This window comes from Larus michahellis, chromosome 2 (genome assembly GCF_964199755.1).
Source record: "Larus michahellis chromosome 2, bLarMic1.1, whole genome shotgun sequence".
Taxonomy (NCBI): domain Eukaryota; kingdom Metazoa; phylum Chordata; class Aves; order Charadriiformes; family Laridae; genus Larus; species Larus michahellis.
In genome coordinates, this window is record NC_133897.1 from 48,749,874 (window position 1) to 48,769,476 (window position 19,603).

General features: G+C 47.4%; 1 protein-coding gene and 1 long non-coding RNA gene across 4 annotated transcripts in view; one reads left to right on the forward strand and one right to left on the reverse strand.

Annotated features, from left to right (window-relative positions):
- Positions 1–11,327, forward strand: part of LOC141738970 (uncharacterized) — a 36,688-nt gene extending 25,361 nt beyond the window's left edge. The window contains exon 4 of the long non-coding RNA XR_012585545.1: positions 7,226–11,327. This is a non-coding gene — a long non-coding RNA (uncharacterized LOC141738970). The remainder of the gene's footprint in view (positions 1–7,225) is intronic.
- LOC141738969 (C-C chemokine receptor type 8-like) lies at positions 770–19,303 on the reverse strand. Of its 3 annotated transcripts, none has more exons than XR_012585543.1 (3): positions 18,977–19,303; positions 5,436–5,637; positions 770–3,173 (listed from the first exon to the last, which is right to left on the reverse strand). XR_012585543.1 is itself a non-coding variant. In XM_074575208.1 (2 exons), the coding sequence occupies exon 2, from the start codon at positions 3,162–3,164 to the stop codon at positions 2,109–2,111; it is 1,056 nt and encodes a 351-aa protein (XP_074431309.1). In that variant the 5' UTR covers positions 3,165–3,173; positions 5,436–5,624; the 3' UTR covers positions 1,017–2,108. The 3 variants fall into 3 exon arrangements, 1 of the variants encoding a protein (XP_074431309.1); XR_012585544.1 differs by lacking the exon at positions 770–3,173 and adding an exon at positions 4,494–4,670 and having other exon boundaries at positions 18,977–19,105; XM_074575208.1 differs by lacking the exon at positions 18,977–19,303 and having other exon boundaries at positions 1,017–3,173; positions 5,436–5,624.
- Between the last annotated feature and the right edge of the window lie 300 nt (positions 19,304–19,603).

Sequence of the window (19,603 nt, forward strand, 5' to 3'; positions counted from 1 at the left end):
ACTGTTGACAAAACAAAGTGACCAGGGCAAGTTGTTTGCTGTTTCACACGTGCCCAATTTCAATCAGAAAAAAAGCTGCCAGGTATTAAATGATCATTCCCTGAACTCTAGCAGCCTAAAAAAGTGCAGGGGACATTCCATGGATACTTTATATCCTTGAAGGCAGTTCCTTGGTGCTGTAAGTCCCATTGGACCGGGGCACACTCTTTGATCAGTCAGTTGTGTCTCTTCCCTGCAGCCGGGAAACTTGGCTTCTGACTTTTGTTCTTTGCTAACTTGCTAGATTTTGTTCCTTGTGCTAAATTGCAGTGGTGCAACTCATAGGGAAAGTGTTGGTGTGTGAGAGCTGGCCAGAAAACGTTTCCATCTTCCTTTTTTCTCAAAATACCAATTAAAAAAGAATATATATAAAACTTCTGGTTTTTCTCCCTTCCATTTTCATCTGAAACATCAACAGGTAAGATGATGGTAAATGTCACTGGACATTTTAAACAGGAATACTTTTATCCAAACTCCAGAATTCTGGACACGGGGAAGATACCTCACCTGAGATGCTGGCCCATATTTCTTTTCAATCATTAAAGTGCCTGCAGAGTACAAAACCCCCCACATTAATACACAATCAGGGGCCTTTGTTTCTAAATAAGTAGAAATCTTCCGAGAAGTAAAACAATATGGTATTTGAGCTGCAGGGCATTTCTTATCCATTGAGGCATAAAACCTAGAAATGTTAATTACACAACCATAAATGAAAGCGGTATTTTCTATACTATGGCAAGAATATTTTGGACTGAGGTTAGAAATGTAATTGAAATTCTTAGGAAACATAAAAAAATGCAATTGTATTTCAGAAGGAAAGGTAGAACTAAGAAAACATATAGTATTTTTTATTACCCTAGAAAATACAATCTTTGACAATACCCAGGCTGTGTTTTTCCTGGTTTCAGGTACTCTCTTGTTAACTTTTAGAATTTCATTTACAGTAATATTACCTCAACATAAATGTTATTTTTTCACTGTGAATTTTTATTGGTATTTTGAGAACAAAACTTTCACAGCAGGAAAGCGGAGGACAGACTTCTTTTGCTGAAGAGCTCCAGGGTGCCTCTCAATTCCATCAGATGTATTTTACGTGATACCAGCTCAAAAATCAGTAAAAACATCCTTTCCTCATCCTAATCTAGGCTTGTGAGTCATTAGAAAGACTTTTACGAGCCAAGACAAAAAGGTGCAGTTAATATGTTTATTCAAAGAAAACATTTCTAAAATGGCAGAAAACGATGCGTGGAAAAAGAGAGAGAGCCTACACACTACATGCCGGTTTATGGTGTTTACATTTAGCAGCGAGCGCTGGGGGCACAGAGCTGGAGGTCCCACACCTCCCGTGGTGATGCAGACTACCGGGCTGCTTTGACGACAACATATTCAAGAGCATGGGCCTCTACAAGTGACCGGTATAGGGGGCACCTGGCGGCGTTGCTTTGCTATTTTTGAAGGTATCACCACCAAAGGCTGCTTCGGGCAGCAGCAGCTCCAGGGACCCCCTGGCTGTGGCCCTGGGAGTGTCCTACAGCAAAGCAACGGGACCCTGAGCTGAGGGGCCTCTTTATCTGGGAGCTGAGGCAAACAGGGAACAGTGACAGTGGCCGAGGTGATTCTTGGCGATGTGAAGTAATCCCACGCCTGTTCCCTTCCCTGCTTTGCGGAGGGGTGTCCCACGCCTGTCTCAGGGATGTAGGGATCCAGGTATGGAACAGCTTCCACAAGGTAGAGCATATTTGTGGGTGAGGCAGAAGCAATGCTGTTATCAGAGGAGAAAATTAGTGCTAGAGGAAGCACCCTGCTTGCTGAAATGTATTAAAAGAGCTCTAAAACTTAATTAAAAATCATTCTGTGGCAAGCTTGTAGAGTCACCATCTTACAAATGCACTGGTGCTCTTGGGAAACTGACGTTGCCACTTACTGTGCCGTAGTTCACAGCGTATGCCAAAAGGAAGCCTAGATATACTGGTCCTCCCAAGAGGATGCTGCACACATGGTACAACCTCCAGGGCCACGTCAGACCTTAGGCCAACTTCTTGCACCAGAAGAAGGCAGCTCAGGTGGTCTCACAGGAACCCTGCGCTGTCAGAGCAGCCGGAGAGCTGGGTGTGCCCTGAACACGACTGACCAGCCCCGGCACCTCCGACAGGGCTGGAGAGGACACGGACACAGGACTGAAGTAGTCCCTCAAGGTGGGCCTTGAAGGTCACCCCAGCAAAGGCGTAGATCATGGGGTTCAGGCAGCAGTGAATGAAGGAGATGGTTTCCGTCAGCTGCAGGGCCAGGGCTATCTGGTAGCTCGCCTTGCAGTCATTGATGATGTGCAGGCTCTGCAGAGAGTCTAGGAACAGCGCGATGTTGAAGGGAGTCCAAAAGAGGAAGAAAACAATGACGATGATGAAAATCATCTTAATCGCCTTGATCTTGTTCCGATTTTTGCATTTTTGCAGGTTTTTCAGTATCTGGGTGTAGCAGAAAATGAGGATGCTAAGGGGAATCAAAAGGCCTAAGATATTGGCTGCAAACTGAGAAGTGACCTTCCAGGTATTGTTGCCTGGGGGGTATGCAGAGACACACTGCACAGACTGCTCAATTTCCAGCTGCTGGGTGAACATGATGTTGGGTACAGAAGCCAAGCCAGCCACCAGCCACAGGATTAAACTGATAATTATGCCACAAGAAGCTGTCCGTATCCTCATGGCATAGACGGCATGGACAATTGCTATATACCTGTCTATGCTCATGAGGGTTATAAAGAAGATACTGCTATAAAAACCTGTGTAATAAATGCCAGCCATTATCTTGCACATAGCGTTGCCAAAAACCCACTGGTCTGAGGCATAGTGGGCTTGGAAAGGGAGAGGCAGGACAAAAAGGAGATCGGAGGCTGCGAGGTTCAGCAGGCAGATGTCGGTCATCGTCGACAGCCTTTTCCTGGTCAGGAGAACCCAAAGGACCAAAGAGTTTCCCAGAAGGCAGAAGACAAACACAAGGCAGTAAAGGATCGGCAGAAAGAGGGATTTGAACCTGCGAAAGCTGTTTCCTTCATTGCATGGAGCAGTGTTTTCATCATATCCATAGTCATACTCTGTTGTACCAAGGAACTGGCTCGTGGGATTCATCTCAGATACCTGAGGAGGAAAGAACAAGGGATAAATGGCTGGCTGTCCTGGCACAGGACTCCCAGGGTGGCTTCTGCCTCTCTCTGTGTTGCATCGAGCCTGTGGGTCAGCCTCCAGGCAGAGAGGGACTGCAAAATGCGATCTTGGTCTCCCTGGCTGGACAAGAATAGCTGTGCCACCCAAAAGGCTGCACCTGCAGCCTGCCAATTGTTCCGATATGTGCCTAAGTGGGAGTACTGGAGTGCTTTCGATTTGCCCGAAATTGCCTCAGTGCCAGTGAGTTAGCCCCTCATCATTATAGTGACGGGGAAAAATTCGCGCTCTGGATAGTCGTAATGATGCAAAAGGCTACAAAACCTGCATGTGATCTAAGAATTTGAATTTTCCTGTGCTCCCTCGGGTGGGGAAGCTTTCTGCCTGTAGCATGAAGACCCTTCTAATAGTGTCTCAACCGACAAAGCCATCCACATAACCACATTTTTAGCTGAGCCCATCAGGGCTAGATACTGGCATGGAGTGCAGAGACACGTAAGTTAGTTTTCCACGGGCGAGCGCAGGATCGCATACGAAAAAAACTCTGCAGCAGCAGCACGGAGTTTGCAGGGCTACACAGCAGCACTTGCTGTGCCAAGCTCCGGGCTGCTGCGGCGAGGCTGCCGCTGACCCCTGGGTTAGCTGGGGAGCAGCTTGGCTGTGCCTATTGCTAAAACACAGCAGTTTATCACTCCTGCCTGTTCTGCCCAACTTCAGTTTTCTAGTTTAGAGAAAACCAAAAGAATCTAGGGGGGTGAGGGGCAGGGGGGTGTGTGTTCCTTTCTTGTCATTTCTGAAGAATTGCAATGAAGACAGCTTTAAAATAGTCCAACCTGTTCTCCAAAAGTGAGTCAGTGCTTTAGCCAGCTTTGGGTGGTTTTTTTTCATATGTCACTTTGTGACTCCTATAAAAGGGGATCTGGCTTGCAGAGCTAAGTGTTCACATTTTAAGAACTAATTGTTCTTTCAAAAGGCACAATTTCAAAGGAGTTTCCCTTGTCACTGCTAAGACATTTGCATGTTTATTGTGCACGGCACCTGTGTTATGCTTGCATACAGGTTGATCACATCTTGAAAGAGCTTCAAAGACGCAGAGTTCCCAGGAGGGAAGAATCATTTGAAGTAATTATTTCTATTAAGCTGTAGCAATAATACTGATTAATCCATTAATAGTAGAGGATGCTTTCCTGAGTCAAAAATTGCTGCTTGGGTATACGAAAAGAGAGAGAACAGTGAAAATTTTCATATTGATGAGGAAGGAATGAAAATTCACCCCTTCTTGCCTGGCTGTGCTACCTTGTGGCAGGGCAACAGGAGGATCTGGATGCACACCACAGAGGGGGGCTGGAGCCAGTGTTCGTCCTCTGCTCCAGGTATGGACGCTGCTCACGCCTCGCTGACCTGCCTCAGCTTTTCTCAGGGCACCAGGGCTGCTTCTACCAAAGTCAATTGGCACACGCAATGCCGAGAAACCTGTTACAAATACAGCATTCAACCCTATGGAGATCCTTGCTCAGAAATAATGAGTGATGAGAGAAAAGCAGTGCTGCAATCTACGTTAATAGTGTAATTCTTTCGTATGTTTAGTTTTCAGCTGTAGGTAGGACACCTGCGTTATTAATTTCAACTTTGTTTTCACGCAGAAACCCCTAAATATCGCGATGTTGAGTCACTAGATAATAGCTATTCATACAGCAACAGGTATGGGTGGAAAATATTTGCTGCTAATGCTTTTGATGTGTGACCCCAACACACTGTGACTGTAAGCACTGCAGCAACGGCTAGCTTTTCTTAATTGCCCGTCAGGGACCCCTTAAAAGCAGTCCGTAGATTCAACAAGAAAAAGTAAAACATTTTCAAGAAATAATGAATACTGTTTTATAGATATATAAATATGTAGATAGATACAGATACATAGGTATAGATTTATAGATATGATGCATCCGATTTTGGCAAAATTCAAAAGTGTTTCTCCTGGGCTGAACAGAGACTGGAGATGCTCCACTTGAGACTTTCAGAACACTTTTACACCGTTAATGCCTTTGACAGCTTCCGACCAGGGCACAGCATTTTCCATTTGCCCCCCTCTCCACATCAGTTGGCAAAACAGTCAAACTGAAAAAGCAGTTTTCTGGAGGGTATCAAGAGAGAGATAACTGCTGCAGGTCCCTTTCCCCTGGTTGCCAACGTTAACCCATTACTTTTAAGAGTAGCACATTAAATGTGGATGGACTTTACCTTTGACAGCAGGAAGCCTCTACTCAGTTGGTCCTGGTCACCTTCTCCTTCTACTGTGCCCTTGTCCTCTCTCGGGCTTGGGAGTTTCCAAGAGGTTTACTCCATCACTTGTGGAGATAGCGGAGATTTGGTGATATGAGGGTGTCAAATGGGCAGCTGCCAGTTACAGAATAGGTTTTGAGACAAATAGAAGGCTTTGTAGCTGCAGTAAACAGGAAAAGAAGTGAGAGGGCTTACCAACACATTCTGCAAAGCAAAAATCTTTTTGAAGACAGTAAAGGTAGCACATGAACAGGTGTTCTTTTAACACGTTTGCTACAACCCCCTTCCTCACAGCCACACCTGATTTAAGTGAAAAATTTGTAAGTTCCAATATCTCCATCACTGAACACACCCTAATAAATTTGCAACTTTTTACAGAAGCCGATATATAATTTCTGAGATGCATTTTTTTAGTTTTTCGTTTCCTTCAGCTAATATCAACTTGTATACTGCAGTCTGGTTATGTCTCTTCCATTATTAATGTATTAACTTTCTGAGCAAAATAAGAACTCACAGCTACTGTTACCTCTTTGCAGTCCTTTTTTAAGCAGCTTTTATTCAAGTGGAGGTATTTCAGAGTTTCTTTGCTACCTTAGGTTTTTTTAAAGTATATTTTAGTGCGTTTAGGATACATGGTCAAGGACAAAATATTGAAACAAGGACAGGCTTGATTTTTTTTATTTTATTCAATAACTTTAAATTACTTTTGTTTGTGTAATACTGTAAGTTGTGGTACAAGACATCCAAATGATACGCTTTTCATCCTTTTATCTCAACAATCAGTGTTTTCCTGATTTATAGGAGCACAGAGAATGCAAGAGATTTGCCCAAGAGCCCCACACAAGTACATGGCATATCCAAAGCGTGACTATTATTAAAGTTATTAACCTGTTATTTGGTAGCAGGCAGCAGCTCCAATCCAAAGGAGCTCCTGGGGTTGCTGGCTCTTGCATAAATGAATAGTGAAAGACAGTCCCAAAGAAGACAAGAGCTAAATACCGCAGGCAGATACAAAAAAAAAGGTGAGAAAATGGGCTGGGGAAAAAAAGAAGTAACGTAATGAAGGATCTGGCACTAGTCAGTAGCACAGTCAGAGAGAAAAGACCAGTCCATTGAGGTATTCAAAATACTGCCAATGACCACGGCATCACCCTGCCTGCAAGTACCCAGTGGTCTTAATATGTAAGAGAGACCAGCTCCTCTTTTTTAGTTAGTTTTTTTTTTCATAACTAACTTTTGAACATTGTTGTAATAGAACTTTTATTTTATTCTATTATCTATATATTAATTATATGATTAATAATATATCAATAGTATGTCCTGCTGTTACAGACATACAGTACCACATAATGTAACTCCGTTCAATTCACTTCTTTGCTTAGAAATCAATAAGGTCAGCTTTCATTTACTTCTTTGTTTAGAAATCAATAAGATCAGCTTTCATTATTTCTTCTTATGATCAAAATATTAACCAGCTAAAGATGCCCCCTTTTCCATTGGATGCTTTTTGCATTAGTTTGGCTGATAATTAAAAAACACATATAAAAAAATTAAACAATAGTTTGACATAAAACTGATAAAAGAATGAAAGATACCTGCATTTTAAAAAACTAATGCATATCCAAAAATGGGGGAAAAAAACCTTATATTTTTTTCTTGAGTTGTTTTCTGTTGCATGTGTTATGATCTTTTAAAAAAAATTCAGTTGATTCCAAAATGTATATTTATTAATTGTTATTGGCTTACAGCCACGCATTTTCACCAGCCACAATTCTGCCCGGCCAGGCAAAGTGAGGCACGAAGCTGGAAGAGCGCAGCAGGGAAACGTCAGAGGAAACGCCGCGTGTGTTGGAGAAAGATGGAGCAGGCAAGAGGATGCAGAAGACCTCAAAGACAAGGAAAAGAGCTTAAATTCAAGTGAAAAAAAAGATAAGATGTAAGTGAGTAGGCCTGGACGCTGCCGTGGCTGGAGGACAGCTGGCTGCTGTACTTTGGGCAGACCAGGGAGGACAGCGATGGGATTATCATAACAGTCTGGTAATAAGGAGAGGGAGGAAAAATAGCGGCGGTGCCAGTGTTTTGGAGGGGAGCAGCAGAATTACAGAGTCTGATGTAACATTTCCAAGAGCAGCTTTGCTGTGTTTTGGGAAGTGATATACATGAGCAAGTCCCTGGCCCTGCCTGTCTTTCAGAAAAGTTTGTGCTCGCGCCGCTTCTGGGATGGTCAGTGTTCCTGATACACAGCCATCCCCCGAGCTTTTCTCAACAGGGGAAGAAAAATTCATTAAAGGCAACAGAGAATGTGATTTGTCAAAGGCAGTGAAAGGAAGGGAGCACAGACAGGTTTAGGAGATGACAAATATGGCTTTGGACACCAGCAGGTATGAGGGTGGATGGGATGGGAGGCCCACAGCACAGGGGTGAACTTGGGAACTGTTGGCTGAAAAGGTGATAATTATGATGATGAAAACTAATGGCAGATGCCTGGGTTGGAGGACAGGGAAGAATTGGAGGCAGATTTTATTCTTCTCCCCATGCTGAGCCCTACTCACTCTCCTACAGGTAATTCGGGAGGAACATGGGCAGACAGAGCACTGCTGGGCTGGAGGGCAGTAGAGAGAAATAACCACCATATGTTCGCAGATGTGGGGTGCTGAAAGCTGTAGGTATGCTAAACTTCCCTTGAAAGCTCAGAGGAGGCTATCTAGGGGGAGGAGGAGGGGAGGTATGCATTTCTGATTTTGTCCACCACCAGCTGTGAGCCAGGCTGTAATGACCTGCATCCCTCCTGGCACGTTCTCAGTCTGTGAGTAGCATTCACCACGTCCTGGGTTACACGAGGGCCACGCAGGCAAAACAGGGATTTTCTGTCGAGCCAACAAACGGCCCTTTGAAGTTCATCTGAGGAGGACAACAAAGCAGAAAATGTGGTAAACCAGCAAGAGGTGGTAAAAAAATGAACACAAAAGTTAAAGGTCACCTGCACTCGAAAGTGCTGAACTCAAGCAGAAAGAGGTGCAGAGAGGCTGCGAGGTGGAAGGAGGAGCCGCGCGAGAGGGCTGGGCTCAGCCTGGTAAAGCAAAGTCGTTGAAGGGATATGTTTGCTACGCACAGACAACCCAGCGAGGAGGTGGCCAGGGGAAAAGGAGGATTGTCTCACCTTACACAACACACAGGCGTATGAGCGCAATATTTACAGGTTGTCGTTGCACTGAAGGGAGTTTGCTAGCGGGGCGCTGGGGCTGTGGAGCAGCATTCCTGCAGGGGGAGAGCAAGCCGGCTGGTGTAAAGTGGTCCTTGGTTAAGTGTGTGAATGGGACGCCTGACCCAGGGGGTCTCATAGCTGGGGATGAGACAGCAGGCACCGGGCAGTCCCTCCCAGGACCTCGGAGGTGCTGCCAAGGTGCTGAGTACGACCCAGAGGGCAGAGAGGTTTCAGATCCATTTGCTAAGAAGCCATCTGAAATCCACCCTAGACCTCCCTTCTCCAGCAGCCATGGCTGCTGCCTTGCAGCATTCCTCCAGTTGAGTTTTAGCTGGGCACTAATACCAGTGCTAGCAACGTCTCTCCATACTCTTGTGGGCTTTCCTGTGAGGAAGAAATAACCTTACAGCAAAACAGAGGCAACTGACTGTTGGTATCTCCGGTACTTCAACTTGTGACCAGTTTGGGTTTGGGTGCAAGACCTGTGTCACGCGCCACGCTCCAGGCGTCCAGCCAGGACCGTGAGCTGCAGGACAGTAGAGCCATGTGGCACCGCCACCTTGGTGCAACTGCCGGTGCACAGGCATCTCAACCACCATTCAGCTTAAAAAACATAGGGAAAATGTCGCTGTAGGAGGAGCCTTCTGTTTTGTCATGTTACGTTTTGCTGGTGGTTGTCAGGGCCAGCCTGCAGCAGCCACAGTGGCCCCAGGCCGCCAGCGGTTGCTGGGGAGTCTCACACCACGAGCCTGTGCGCCACACCATTCACGCTTCCACCTTAGCTGTGCCTGCTGCCATCACCACCACAGTGGTTCTTGTATTTTCACTCCGGAGTTACAGTTTGTGCTGTTTTATCTTCTGCCAGAATAGTTGCTTCAGTGGGGGAAACCCCCATGCAACACTTTGTATAGCTGAAGACACTGTCAGCCTAAAAGTGACCATCACATCAGAGTAATGCAGACTTCCACGCCCCAAAACTACTCAGAGCCCCAAGGTCAGGAAAGTGATGTTCCAGCGAAGCCCCACGTTAAATGGAAGGTCTGTGGCAAATGCTGTGACCTTTGCTGTGAGGCAAACAGCATGGCCACGTCCACAGCTCCGACAGCCAGATGCATTCACTGGCACTGGAGGACCACCCGTGCACACTAGCTCAGCATCTAACATTACTGCCAGAGGGTTTTCTTATCCCACGCCACCACTGCAGCTCCTCAGCCTGGGGGTAACAGCCAGCTTAGCTGCTGCAAAACTGCTATGCCTGCTCTTGTAGAAACTTCTCCTTCCTCCCACAGACGGTCGAGATGAATTTGAGTTCTAATACAGAAAGGAAACTGTGGTTGCAACAGAAGACACCTCCAGCAAGAACTTGCTTTGGCCTCAGGAGCACCAGCCGTGAGCCCTGGTATGGCTCTGGCTGTTTGGTAAGGCAAATGGGAGGCACCTTTCTGACACCACGGCACAGGCTCCAGTGTTGTTGTAGCAATCATTAGGAAAAGACGGGAATAAAAGCAGGGTAAGATACCTTACCTTGTAGGATATTTCCCAAGAAAAGACTAAGTATTTCCTGGATCTGCTTGCTATCATAGCACCTGGCTGGAAAGTGGAGAACAAGTTTGCATTGATGCGATGCTCTGCTTCCACCCATCTCAAAGCAGTGGTATACAGACAAGTCAGGTGCTCTTAGCTGAGAAGAGCACTTTCCTCCGCCTTTGCTCCACAGCTAAATAAGAGAAGCTTCTTAGTCAAAAAGAGGCCTTTCTGTTTCAAATCAGCTCTCACTTTACATCTCAGAGGGCTTAAGTCTGTCATATTAGAAGAGGAGGAAGAAGTGACTTAGTTCAGCAGAGAAAACAAAACCAAGATTAACTGCAAGAGGGGGTATGCAGTGTTCAGAGATGCTGGGTTGCTCAGCTAAAATTGCTTGTAAAATACCAGCAGTCATCACTGTTGATGGGAAGAACAAAGACGACAGTTGGCTTTGCAGGAGAAGGTAGGGGCGAGGGGTTGGGACAGCCTGGGAATAGCATGGCAGGTAGCACTTTGATGAACCTCCCACCCCAGATTCCTCTTCCTGGACATCTCTCTGCCGCAACAACCCTCTCCCAAGTGTGTCTCCCGCCTGCATGGACCAGCAAGCACCCTTCCCCGGCCATGGCACTCTCGGTGAATCCCTTGCACCCCTCTCCCATACGGCAGCGGGGACAGGCAGGGGGGACCAGGGCTGGCAGTCACCTGGATGTACAGAAGGAACCCCCGCACAGGAGCTGTTTTTGAGGATCCTTGCCTCTTTTAATTATTGCCACAATGTTTGGCAATATTATGCGTCAGCATCAGCTATCAACACACCATCTTAGTAGGACCACATCATCTTAGTTAAGATTGTTTAATCAGTCTATTGCCAGCATAGAGGTACAAATATGCCATACGGCAGAATGGTTCATTTCCCTTTCTTAATGGCGAGAACTTATTTGTATGCCTGTATACAAAGAGATGGATGAGATTTTGTGACTGGGTGAGATTTTGAGTGATTGGGTTTTTTGTCATCAAAAAGGTGTATTTAGGTTGACCAAAATATCTCTGAAAGTGTCAAGTTGTTTTGGAGGGGTTTCCCCCCCCCTCCAAATTAGAGAAAAAAGATGAAGAGTCACCATACTTTATTTTGACAAGTTCCAGACAAAACATTGCCATTGTTCATTTTCAAATGTGTCATTTTCAAATATAGCATTTCTTTTTAATAAATTACCTCTTCTTCTAAGTCTTCTTCCTCAAAAACAGGCAGACTTCAAAGCTTCAAAAAATTTCCAGTAGAACTAAGATGTGTCTGTTTTGCTGATAGCAGACAGAAATTTTTATTTTTCTTTTCAGCTTGGTCGGAAAAAATATTGACACCCTCCACCAAAGTGGGAGTTGTGTTACTGTAACAAAGTGCTTGTGTATGCAGACATGTACAAATGTGGGTACGAAAAACCTATTTGGCATTGCTCTGGCTCTCTCTCCTGCAGCAGATGCTCCATGCAGAAAAAAAGGCTGTGAGCCAGAGGGTCCTCCAAAAACTGTTGCTGAGTTTGTGCAGGCGAAGCAGCTGGAGGTGCTTGGTGATGTTTGGATCATCTCACTCTGCTCCAAGCTCTGCTTTTCACTGCTGGCACCAAAGCCACACGGATTATGGCTTTGACAGCTGCGGCCTTGCACAATCGCTTAGTTTCACCCAAGCAGAAATCAGTGCATTGCAAAACTTCCAGCACAGTAACTCATTCATAAGAATGTCGGCAGTGAGTGGGATTTTCTCACTCATGTTTTACAACAGAGTAACTGTGGGACAGAATGAAGAAAACAAATACATCTCTCACATATGGATTCTTTGACAAGATGACTCTTCTCCATCTGCTCCTTATCTGATGCTTTTTTTCTCACCCAAAGCGCTTTGATTTTTAAGCCTTTGCTGCCCCACACTTTCAGTACACCAGTGCACAGGCACCCCTGAGGTTAACGTCTGATGCTAAGGGTGGAGAAGAGAGAAGGCTGCAAGCGAGAATGAGTTAGAACAGAGAAATCACAGAAAACAGGGCTGGTTGAGACACTAGGAGATCAGGTAGTCCATCCCCTGTCTTAAAGGCAGAGGCAGTGTCCCACTGTTATTCTTGCTACGTGGTTGTTCAGGCTGCCCCTGCAGCCCTTGCTTTCCCCTCAGCTTCTCCTTACAAACCATCCTGGTGCTTCTCCAGACTCACTCCTAGTGAATTTGTCTTAATCCTTAATCTAAAACTCTCCTGGTATCATTTGAGTTATTTATCAATATCAATTGTTTATCAGTATCTTATCCATGGAGGAACAATTGCTACTCTCTTCTAGCCGCTTTAAAATATTCTAAGATCATGTTTCTCTTCAATCTTAATAGCTCATATTCCACCATCTTTTTCCTTTTAGGTCATGTTTTCTAAATTGTTAATTGTAGCCATTGTTCTCCTTTGGCGGCTGCCCAGTTTTCCTTCATCTTTTTTGCATCGCAGTGCCCCAAACCAGACATAGAGCCCCAGCTCTGGCCTTACCCCTGGCAAAGCAGGCTAGAAGAGCCACCTGCCCGGGGTAGCTGTCTTCTTTTGCAGTCACATAGCACTGGTGACTCACGTGTCTCTCATGCTGGATGCTGGCCCCCAGATCCTTTTCTCCAGAAGTGTTGTCTTCCCCGTCCTGTGTTTGTGGTCTCGGCTGACCCTCCCCGTGTGCAGAAGTGGGCGCTTGTCCTTAATGAACTGCTGCCCATCGCTCCCAGGCTTTTTAATCTGTCAAGGGCAATTTGAGCAGCCATCCTGTCCCCCAGTACACTTGCATCCCCTCCCAAGGTGGTGACATGCGTAAAAACAGTAAAAACATGCACCAGCCCTTCATCCAGAGCAGTAACGCGCACGCTGGCTTGTGCTGGGGCCTTCTGGGCAGGTCTCCTGACCAGCAGCGACCACTCGGGAGTTTGACTGCTGACCACTTGTGCATCCACCTAAAGGTTGTTTGATATGCTCAGAAAGCTTGCTAGCTCCATTATGGGATACCAGTGCTTTGCCTGGCCCGCACGAGGCTGTAACTGAGGCTGATTTGACACAGCTGCTTCTTGACGAATCTGTATCGGCTCTTACTCTTCTTATTTTCTTGCAGGCTGCTTATTCCTTCTAGTGCTTTCCAGCAACTGTAATTACACTGACTGGCACATAATTCCCTCTCTGGCATAAGCTGATGTTTTCCCACCAGATTATCAAGGCTACCTGTGCCAGCTGGCTGGCCAGTGCTCACCACCAGAGCTTGGCACTGGCCATACTGGCTCAGAGCAAAGGGCCACTGGAGTCAGTGCCCTGCCGCAGCAGCACTCATTCCTAGGTGCCCCAGTCTGCAGAGGGGGCAACCTCACTGCCCAGCCAGAGCACAGCTCTGCTCCCAGCACTGGCCAGGCAGCGCCAGTCGGCGACCACCAAAAACCGGAACACATCCCACCTGGAGTACTGCATCCAACTTTGGAGTCCTCAGCACAAGAAGGACATGGACCTTTTGGAGCGGGTCCAGAGGAGGGTCATGAAGATGATCAGAGGGCTGGAGCACCTCTCCTATGAGGACAGGCTGAGAGAGTTGGAGTTGTTCAGCCTGGAGAAGGCTCCAGGGAGACCTTATAGCGGCCTTCCAGTACCTGAAGGGGGCCTACAAGAAAGCTGGAGAGGGACTCTTTAGAAGGGCATGTAGTGATAGGATGAGGGGTAATGGCTTCAAACTGGAAGAGGGGAGATTTAGATTAGATATCAGGAAGAAACTTTTCACTATGAGGGTCGTGAGGCACTGGAACAGGTTGCCCAGAGAAGCTGTGGATGCCCCATCCCTGGAAGTGTTCAAGGCCAGGCTGGATGGGGCTTTGAACAGCCTGGTCTAGTGGGAGGTGTCCCTGCCCATGGCAGGGGGTTGGAACTAGATGATCTTTAAGGTCCCTTCCAACTCTAACCATTCCTATGATTCCTGCTGATGCTCAAGTCTTTCTTCTCAGGGCTCACTGACCCTTCAGGTGTGAAGTCTGTGAGCTCCAGCACAGAAACTGCAGCAGTGCCGCCTAACCCTGTGCAACACTTTTTGGCTCTGTGAATGTAGATAAACCGCATGGGTCTGGGGCATGGGTGAGGGCACTCAATTAGCTACTCAGTTAAATGGCTAAACTTGTTCCTCCCAGGGTTTGTGCTGGGCCTCGTTCACACTCTCTGCCCTGTGGGAGCCGCGGCGTGCGGTGCAGGATGCCAGACTTGCTCCTGGCCGCAAGCAGGGTGCCTGCCCATGGCCGGGTGCCAGCGGTACCCCTGCGAGGGCACACTGCCATGCCATGGTGTCTGCACCCCTTCTGCCTCTGGGCTGGGCTCGGGCCACAACAGTCCCGGGGACTGTGAGGAACCAGGGGGCTACGGGGTGGGAAATTCCCCATGCAGCCACCGGCGCCCACGTCTGCCTCTTGAGCATGGCTCTGCTTTTGCCACAGGAGCCTCCCATGGAAGCAGCTCTGGAGGCTTATCAGATTTTAAAAGGAAAAAAAGGGTTTCAACATATGAAACCGTGCTCTTAAAACAGGGAAGCCTCTGTGGTTTAAGACTGGGATAGTGACTCAGGGACACTGGATCCAAACCCGCATCCTGCCATCGGCAGCAGGTCCCCTCGGGGGGGTCGTGTGCCTTTAGCAACACCTTCCCGGGGCAGGCTGCTCTCGGCACGAGGGCATCATGCAGCAAAATCTGGGCAATGGTCCCATCCCGCTGGCGCTTCCCATCTAGACCGCAGTGGCTACAATCTCAAAGCAGGCGTCTGCGCAGCGTTGTCCTGTCTTTCATGTTTTCCCTCAGGCCTCTGCTCTTGCCGGGGGTGTGAAGAGAAGCTTCGCTGGGGTGACACACACCTCCCACACCAGTGTGGTCTGAGAGGTGTGAAGAGAGCTTGGCAGCGCTGCTGATAAATCTCTATCTGAGCCACTGGTAAACAGGAAGCTACTGAACAGCTTTATTCTTTTTCTTGGTTTTTTAGGTTCTTTTGGTCTCTGGTTTTCGTAGCTATTCTTTTTCGCTTACTTCATCTCAGGAAACACATTTTTCTGCCGCCTTTTGCAGGAAATGTGCAAGACACAAGAAGTGTTGAAAACCTCACAGTTAGCTCAACCCGCTTTACGAGAGGTGGTGAGTCAAAGGGCCTGGCAACGGGGGCATGGCAAGAAGAGCATGGCAGTTGCACTGGCATTAGCTGGAAGCCCACAGGTCAAGCTCACAATGGTGAAAGTACAGCTAAAAGGATTTGACCGCGCAGAATACAGACACTTACACACTTTTGCACTAGGATTAGATGAAAAGATGGGGGCTTTTCACCAGTATCCAAAAGAGCTTTCAAACCTTTCTGGTCAAGAGAGCCAGGGGCATAGCTCTCTTTCCAGCGCTGCAGCACAAGGTTCTTGGGAACTCATTTTCCACCTCAAAGACCCACCAGGGAGCCTGCTGTCCACACCAGGCACATCCACCATCCACGCCACTCCAAACAAGTGCAGCCACGTTGAGCCCCTGAGCCAGAGCTCGCTGGGGGACAAGGAAGGCTACCTGCGCTCAGCACCTTAGCATGGACCCAGCAAGTCATCTGGACACATCAGGAGCGAGCAGGGCAGACTGTGCTACCATTCAGCAGGTACCCTGGGCTTGCCCTAGGCTGTAGACAGCCGTGCAGGTACAAAACCTGCAGGGATCAATGCTCACCGTGTTTAAACTCACTCCTGATCTTGCATGGTGCTGCTTGAGAAAACAAGCAAATAATCAAGCCCAAAGTCCCTCTACTTACAGGGAGACATGCCAGGGTTTGCTGGCGGTAGTGCTGGCAGGGCAGGGTGAAGCTGTGGGGAGTCGGGGGGTGAGGGGCAGGCGTTCCTCCCACCACAGCCCCGGGCCCTGGGGCTGCAAGCGTGGCTTCAGCTGCAGCACGGCTGACCTTGCACTGCCAGGAAGGAGTTTGCTTTACGCATCATCCCTTCTCACCCTCTCTTCACCTTAGCAGTGAGGAGGATCCCTTAGGTTAGCTAGGGTAAAGCAGAGCTCGCACTCCCACCACCTACACCGTCCTCCTCTCCTGTGGTTGGGGGATGGACATGCACAGCTCAATGAAGGTAAGAGATACAGCCCAAAATGTTCTGAAAAATGCCAGATCCAGCAAAAAGGTGGGTTGAAGAGGAGGAGTGTCTTTCCACTATGCAGTATTTTCTTCCCATTACCAAACTGCTCTTTCATGTTTTTCTCATGTACTAAAAGCCCAAGAGGGGCTCTTGTGGGTTTCAAATGAGTGGGACAAAACAGATTAACTTTTTCCACCACATAGGTAGAAACTATCTTTCCTCTTAGAACACCCAGAATTTCTTTTGCTGACTCTTTTCTGATACACTCCAATAATTCCAAGAACCACCAAGATTTCATACCTCCCCTCTTCTAAGCTTGTAGGCAGAAGAGTAAAAAGTCAAAAGTTTCATTAACCTTTTGAACTCACTAGGTGTGAACGTGTCCTTCTGACCAGGACCAAACACAAGACCAGCTTTTATAGACAAGATTAATAGCAATGTGCACATATTTTTTGGACAGAGCAAAGGAAATCCTGAAGTCAAGAGTCGAGCCACAATGCTCTAGGCAATCTTTAAAGAAAAATAAAGCTCTTGAATTAGTCTCAAATAATACTGAATATCCAATAACAAAAAATAGTGGTTTGGGTGTTTGCGCTTCTTTTACGCAAAATGCCGTATTTTCTTTATTCTATCTATCTTTATTCTATCAAATATGTGCAAAGCCAGCACATATTTGCCAGCCAGACAGATTCTAAACTTGGAAAAGCCTTCCCAGTGTGAGCTTTCCTTGAGGAAGAGGCCAGGCGTAGGCGGGGGCAGTTGCACCTCACTTTGCCAACAATAATTCTCTTAAGTTGGGACAAAGAACGCTCGCCTTTTTGATTACTTAGGATTTTTATCAGTAAAATGGATCTGAAGATGGGACAGAACAACCCTCATTTATTCCTGCTATCTCTCGTTTCAGTTTTGGAAAATTCAAACCGGGAGGTTAAAACAGAAATTCTCCACTGTACTGTAATAAAGTCCTTGGATCCACGGTCCAAGGCAGCAAAGTGAAATTACTTCATAAACAAAAAAAAAAAGCACAATGTTTTGGGGTTTTCTTTGCCTTTTGAAATGTGAATAGGTATTCTGATAAGACATCAAACAGCAGCTGACCACATAAACCACAGGAGGTTAACTTTTAATGTACTTCCCAGTAAGGCACGCTATTCAACAATATGAGTGCACTCCCAACATAAATTCATTTATGCTCTCAGCAGCATTAAGCTTGGTATAAAACACACCTTTTTACCCCCCCGATGTACTAGAGGATAGAGAAATTACATGGTTGTCTCTAGGCTCTCTGGAAAACAGTGACAAAAAAGGGTCATTGAACGACTTGACATGTTAAAAATTCAGCCCTGGGAATCATCTACAAGCCTGACATCCAGACACGCTTTTAACACAAAGTTGTTTTTTAGTCTGTCTTAGGTCTAGGGTCTGAAACTATGGTCTGAGGGTGCTGGTGGCCAACAAGATCGCACAAACGGACGTCAGGTGAGACAGAACCTTGTCAGCAGTAGTGTTCGCCACCTTCCATCAAAATGGTGATCCCAAGGGTGCTTTTGGTGGTCCTCCAAGAAGCTCTTCAGAAAATAAATTCACCTAGGCTTTTGGGTATGCACGCAACCAATCAAAAACTAACTGAAGAGCCTGGGAAGGACTCGGAGAGGTTGGTCTGGCAAAACACAGCCATAACTACAATTAACACAACTCCTGTTTCAGCAGGGCCGTGCTGTCCTGAAGCATGCATTACAAGGGGCAGAGCAGAGACGTCTGCCCACTCTGGCTGGGAATCAATCTTACGCAAAAAGAAAAGTCATCCAGTTCTTCCAGCAAACAAAAAGTTTTCAGCAGCGTTGGCGAAGTGGCCGGCTCACTGTGCGGTGAGACGGCAGCGCGGTGCAGGGCTGAGCGGCAGGCGGCGGGGAAGAGAGGTGGCCGGGCAAGCGGCCACTGCCCTCACATCCCACTCCGGCTCCGTGGCCGCAGCACGGTGCACGGGGCGCTGAAAGGAGGGGAATTAATCCGTGGGGCAAGAGCACCGGGCAGGGAATTGCCACGCACGGAGAGAAAATCATGCTCTCATAAAAGGCAGCCAACTCTTCTGGCGGTCAGGGACACCAGGGGCTGTGCAGAGGTCTCGGGTTTCATTTAAAGTGTTTTCAGAAAATTAGCTAGGTGAGAAAGGATCAGCCCTTTGGCCATCACCAAAGCATAAAAATGCAGCACCTGAGCTGAAAATATCTTGCCCAGCGTGCCTGTGTTTCAGATCCTTTCTCATCTCCGGCACATGCGCTAGGGATGGGATTACCAAAGGTGAGAAGCGCTGCAGAGCTGACAGATGCACCAGGTCACTGTCCCCCAGAGCCATGGGTGCAAAAATACAGGGATCAGCTCGGGGGGGGAAAGAGCAACCAACTTTTGGCACGGCTGCTTCCAAGACAGTGCTGTGGGAGGAGATGTGCAGCAGCAATTAGGCTTCACAGAGTCCAAAAAACAACAGGCAAGCACAAGAAGGAAAACAACAGGCTGTCCTAAAGATAAAATACCACAACTGGTCAGTCCCCTTGTAGTAAAGTGCCAGGGTTTGGGCAAGTTTTCTTCAATGCTGGGTAGGTAAAGCAAATTCCCATGCCTGAAAGCACTACTTACCTCCCAGCTCAGCTCTGCTTCAGCCTCCTCCTCCTCAGCCAGTGGCAGGCACTTTGGCAGGAGTCGTTCAGGAGCCCAGGAGGGAGCAGCATTCAGTGCTGCAGCGTGGAGCAGCAGCTGCCGTCTCCTGGGGCTGCAGGGACGCACGATGACGGGGGCTGGAGGCTGGCGTGGGGACAGCACTGGTTGCCTTTGGGCATCAAGGCTCCCCCCCTCACCGAATAGTCAGATATACTTAAAGTCCAGTTTTCTGGAAAGAAAAACTCTGTATGTTTCAATAGATGAGGTCTGTTGTCTCCCTGCCTGCTGCAGCTGTCAGCTGCCTCTGGTTGTGAGATGGGATCCTCCAGTGCTTACGGATTTCACATTACACCATTAAAATGGGCAAAATGCTTTCTGTTGGAGCTGTGCTGGAACAGTGTAGGTTCCCCAGTCCAGGCTACAACCTTTTAGATATTTCTTCCCCTTGCACAGCCTCTTGCCCTGTGCCCCGTCTACTCCCCTGGGGAGCCGTTTCATCTCTACTGGTGGTGTCCCCCACCAGACTCTGCCCCAATGGCCAAAGCACCCCCCCAGCTGTGAGAGATGCACATCTAAGTCTAGGGCTGACCCAGGCCTCTGACCTTG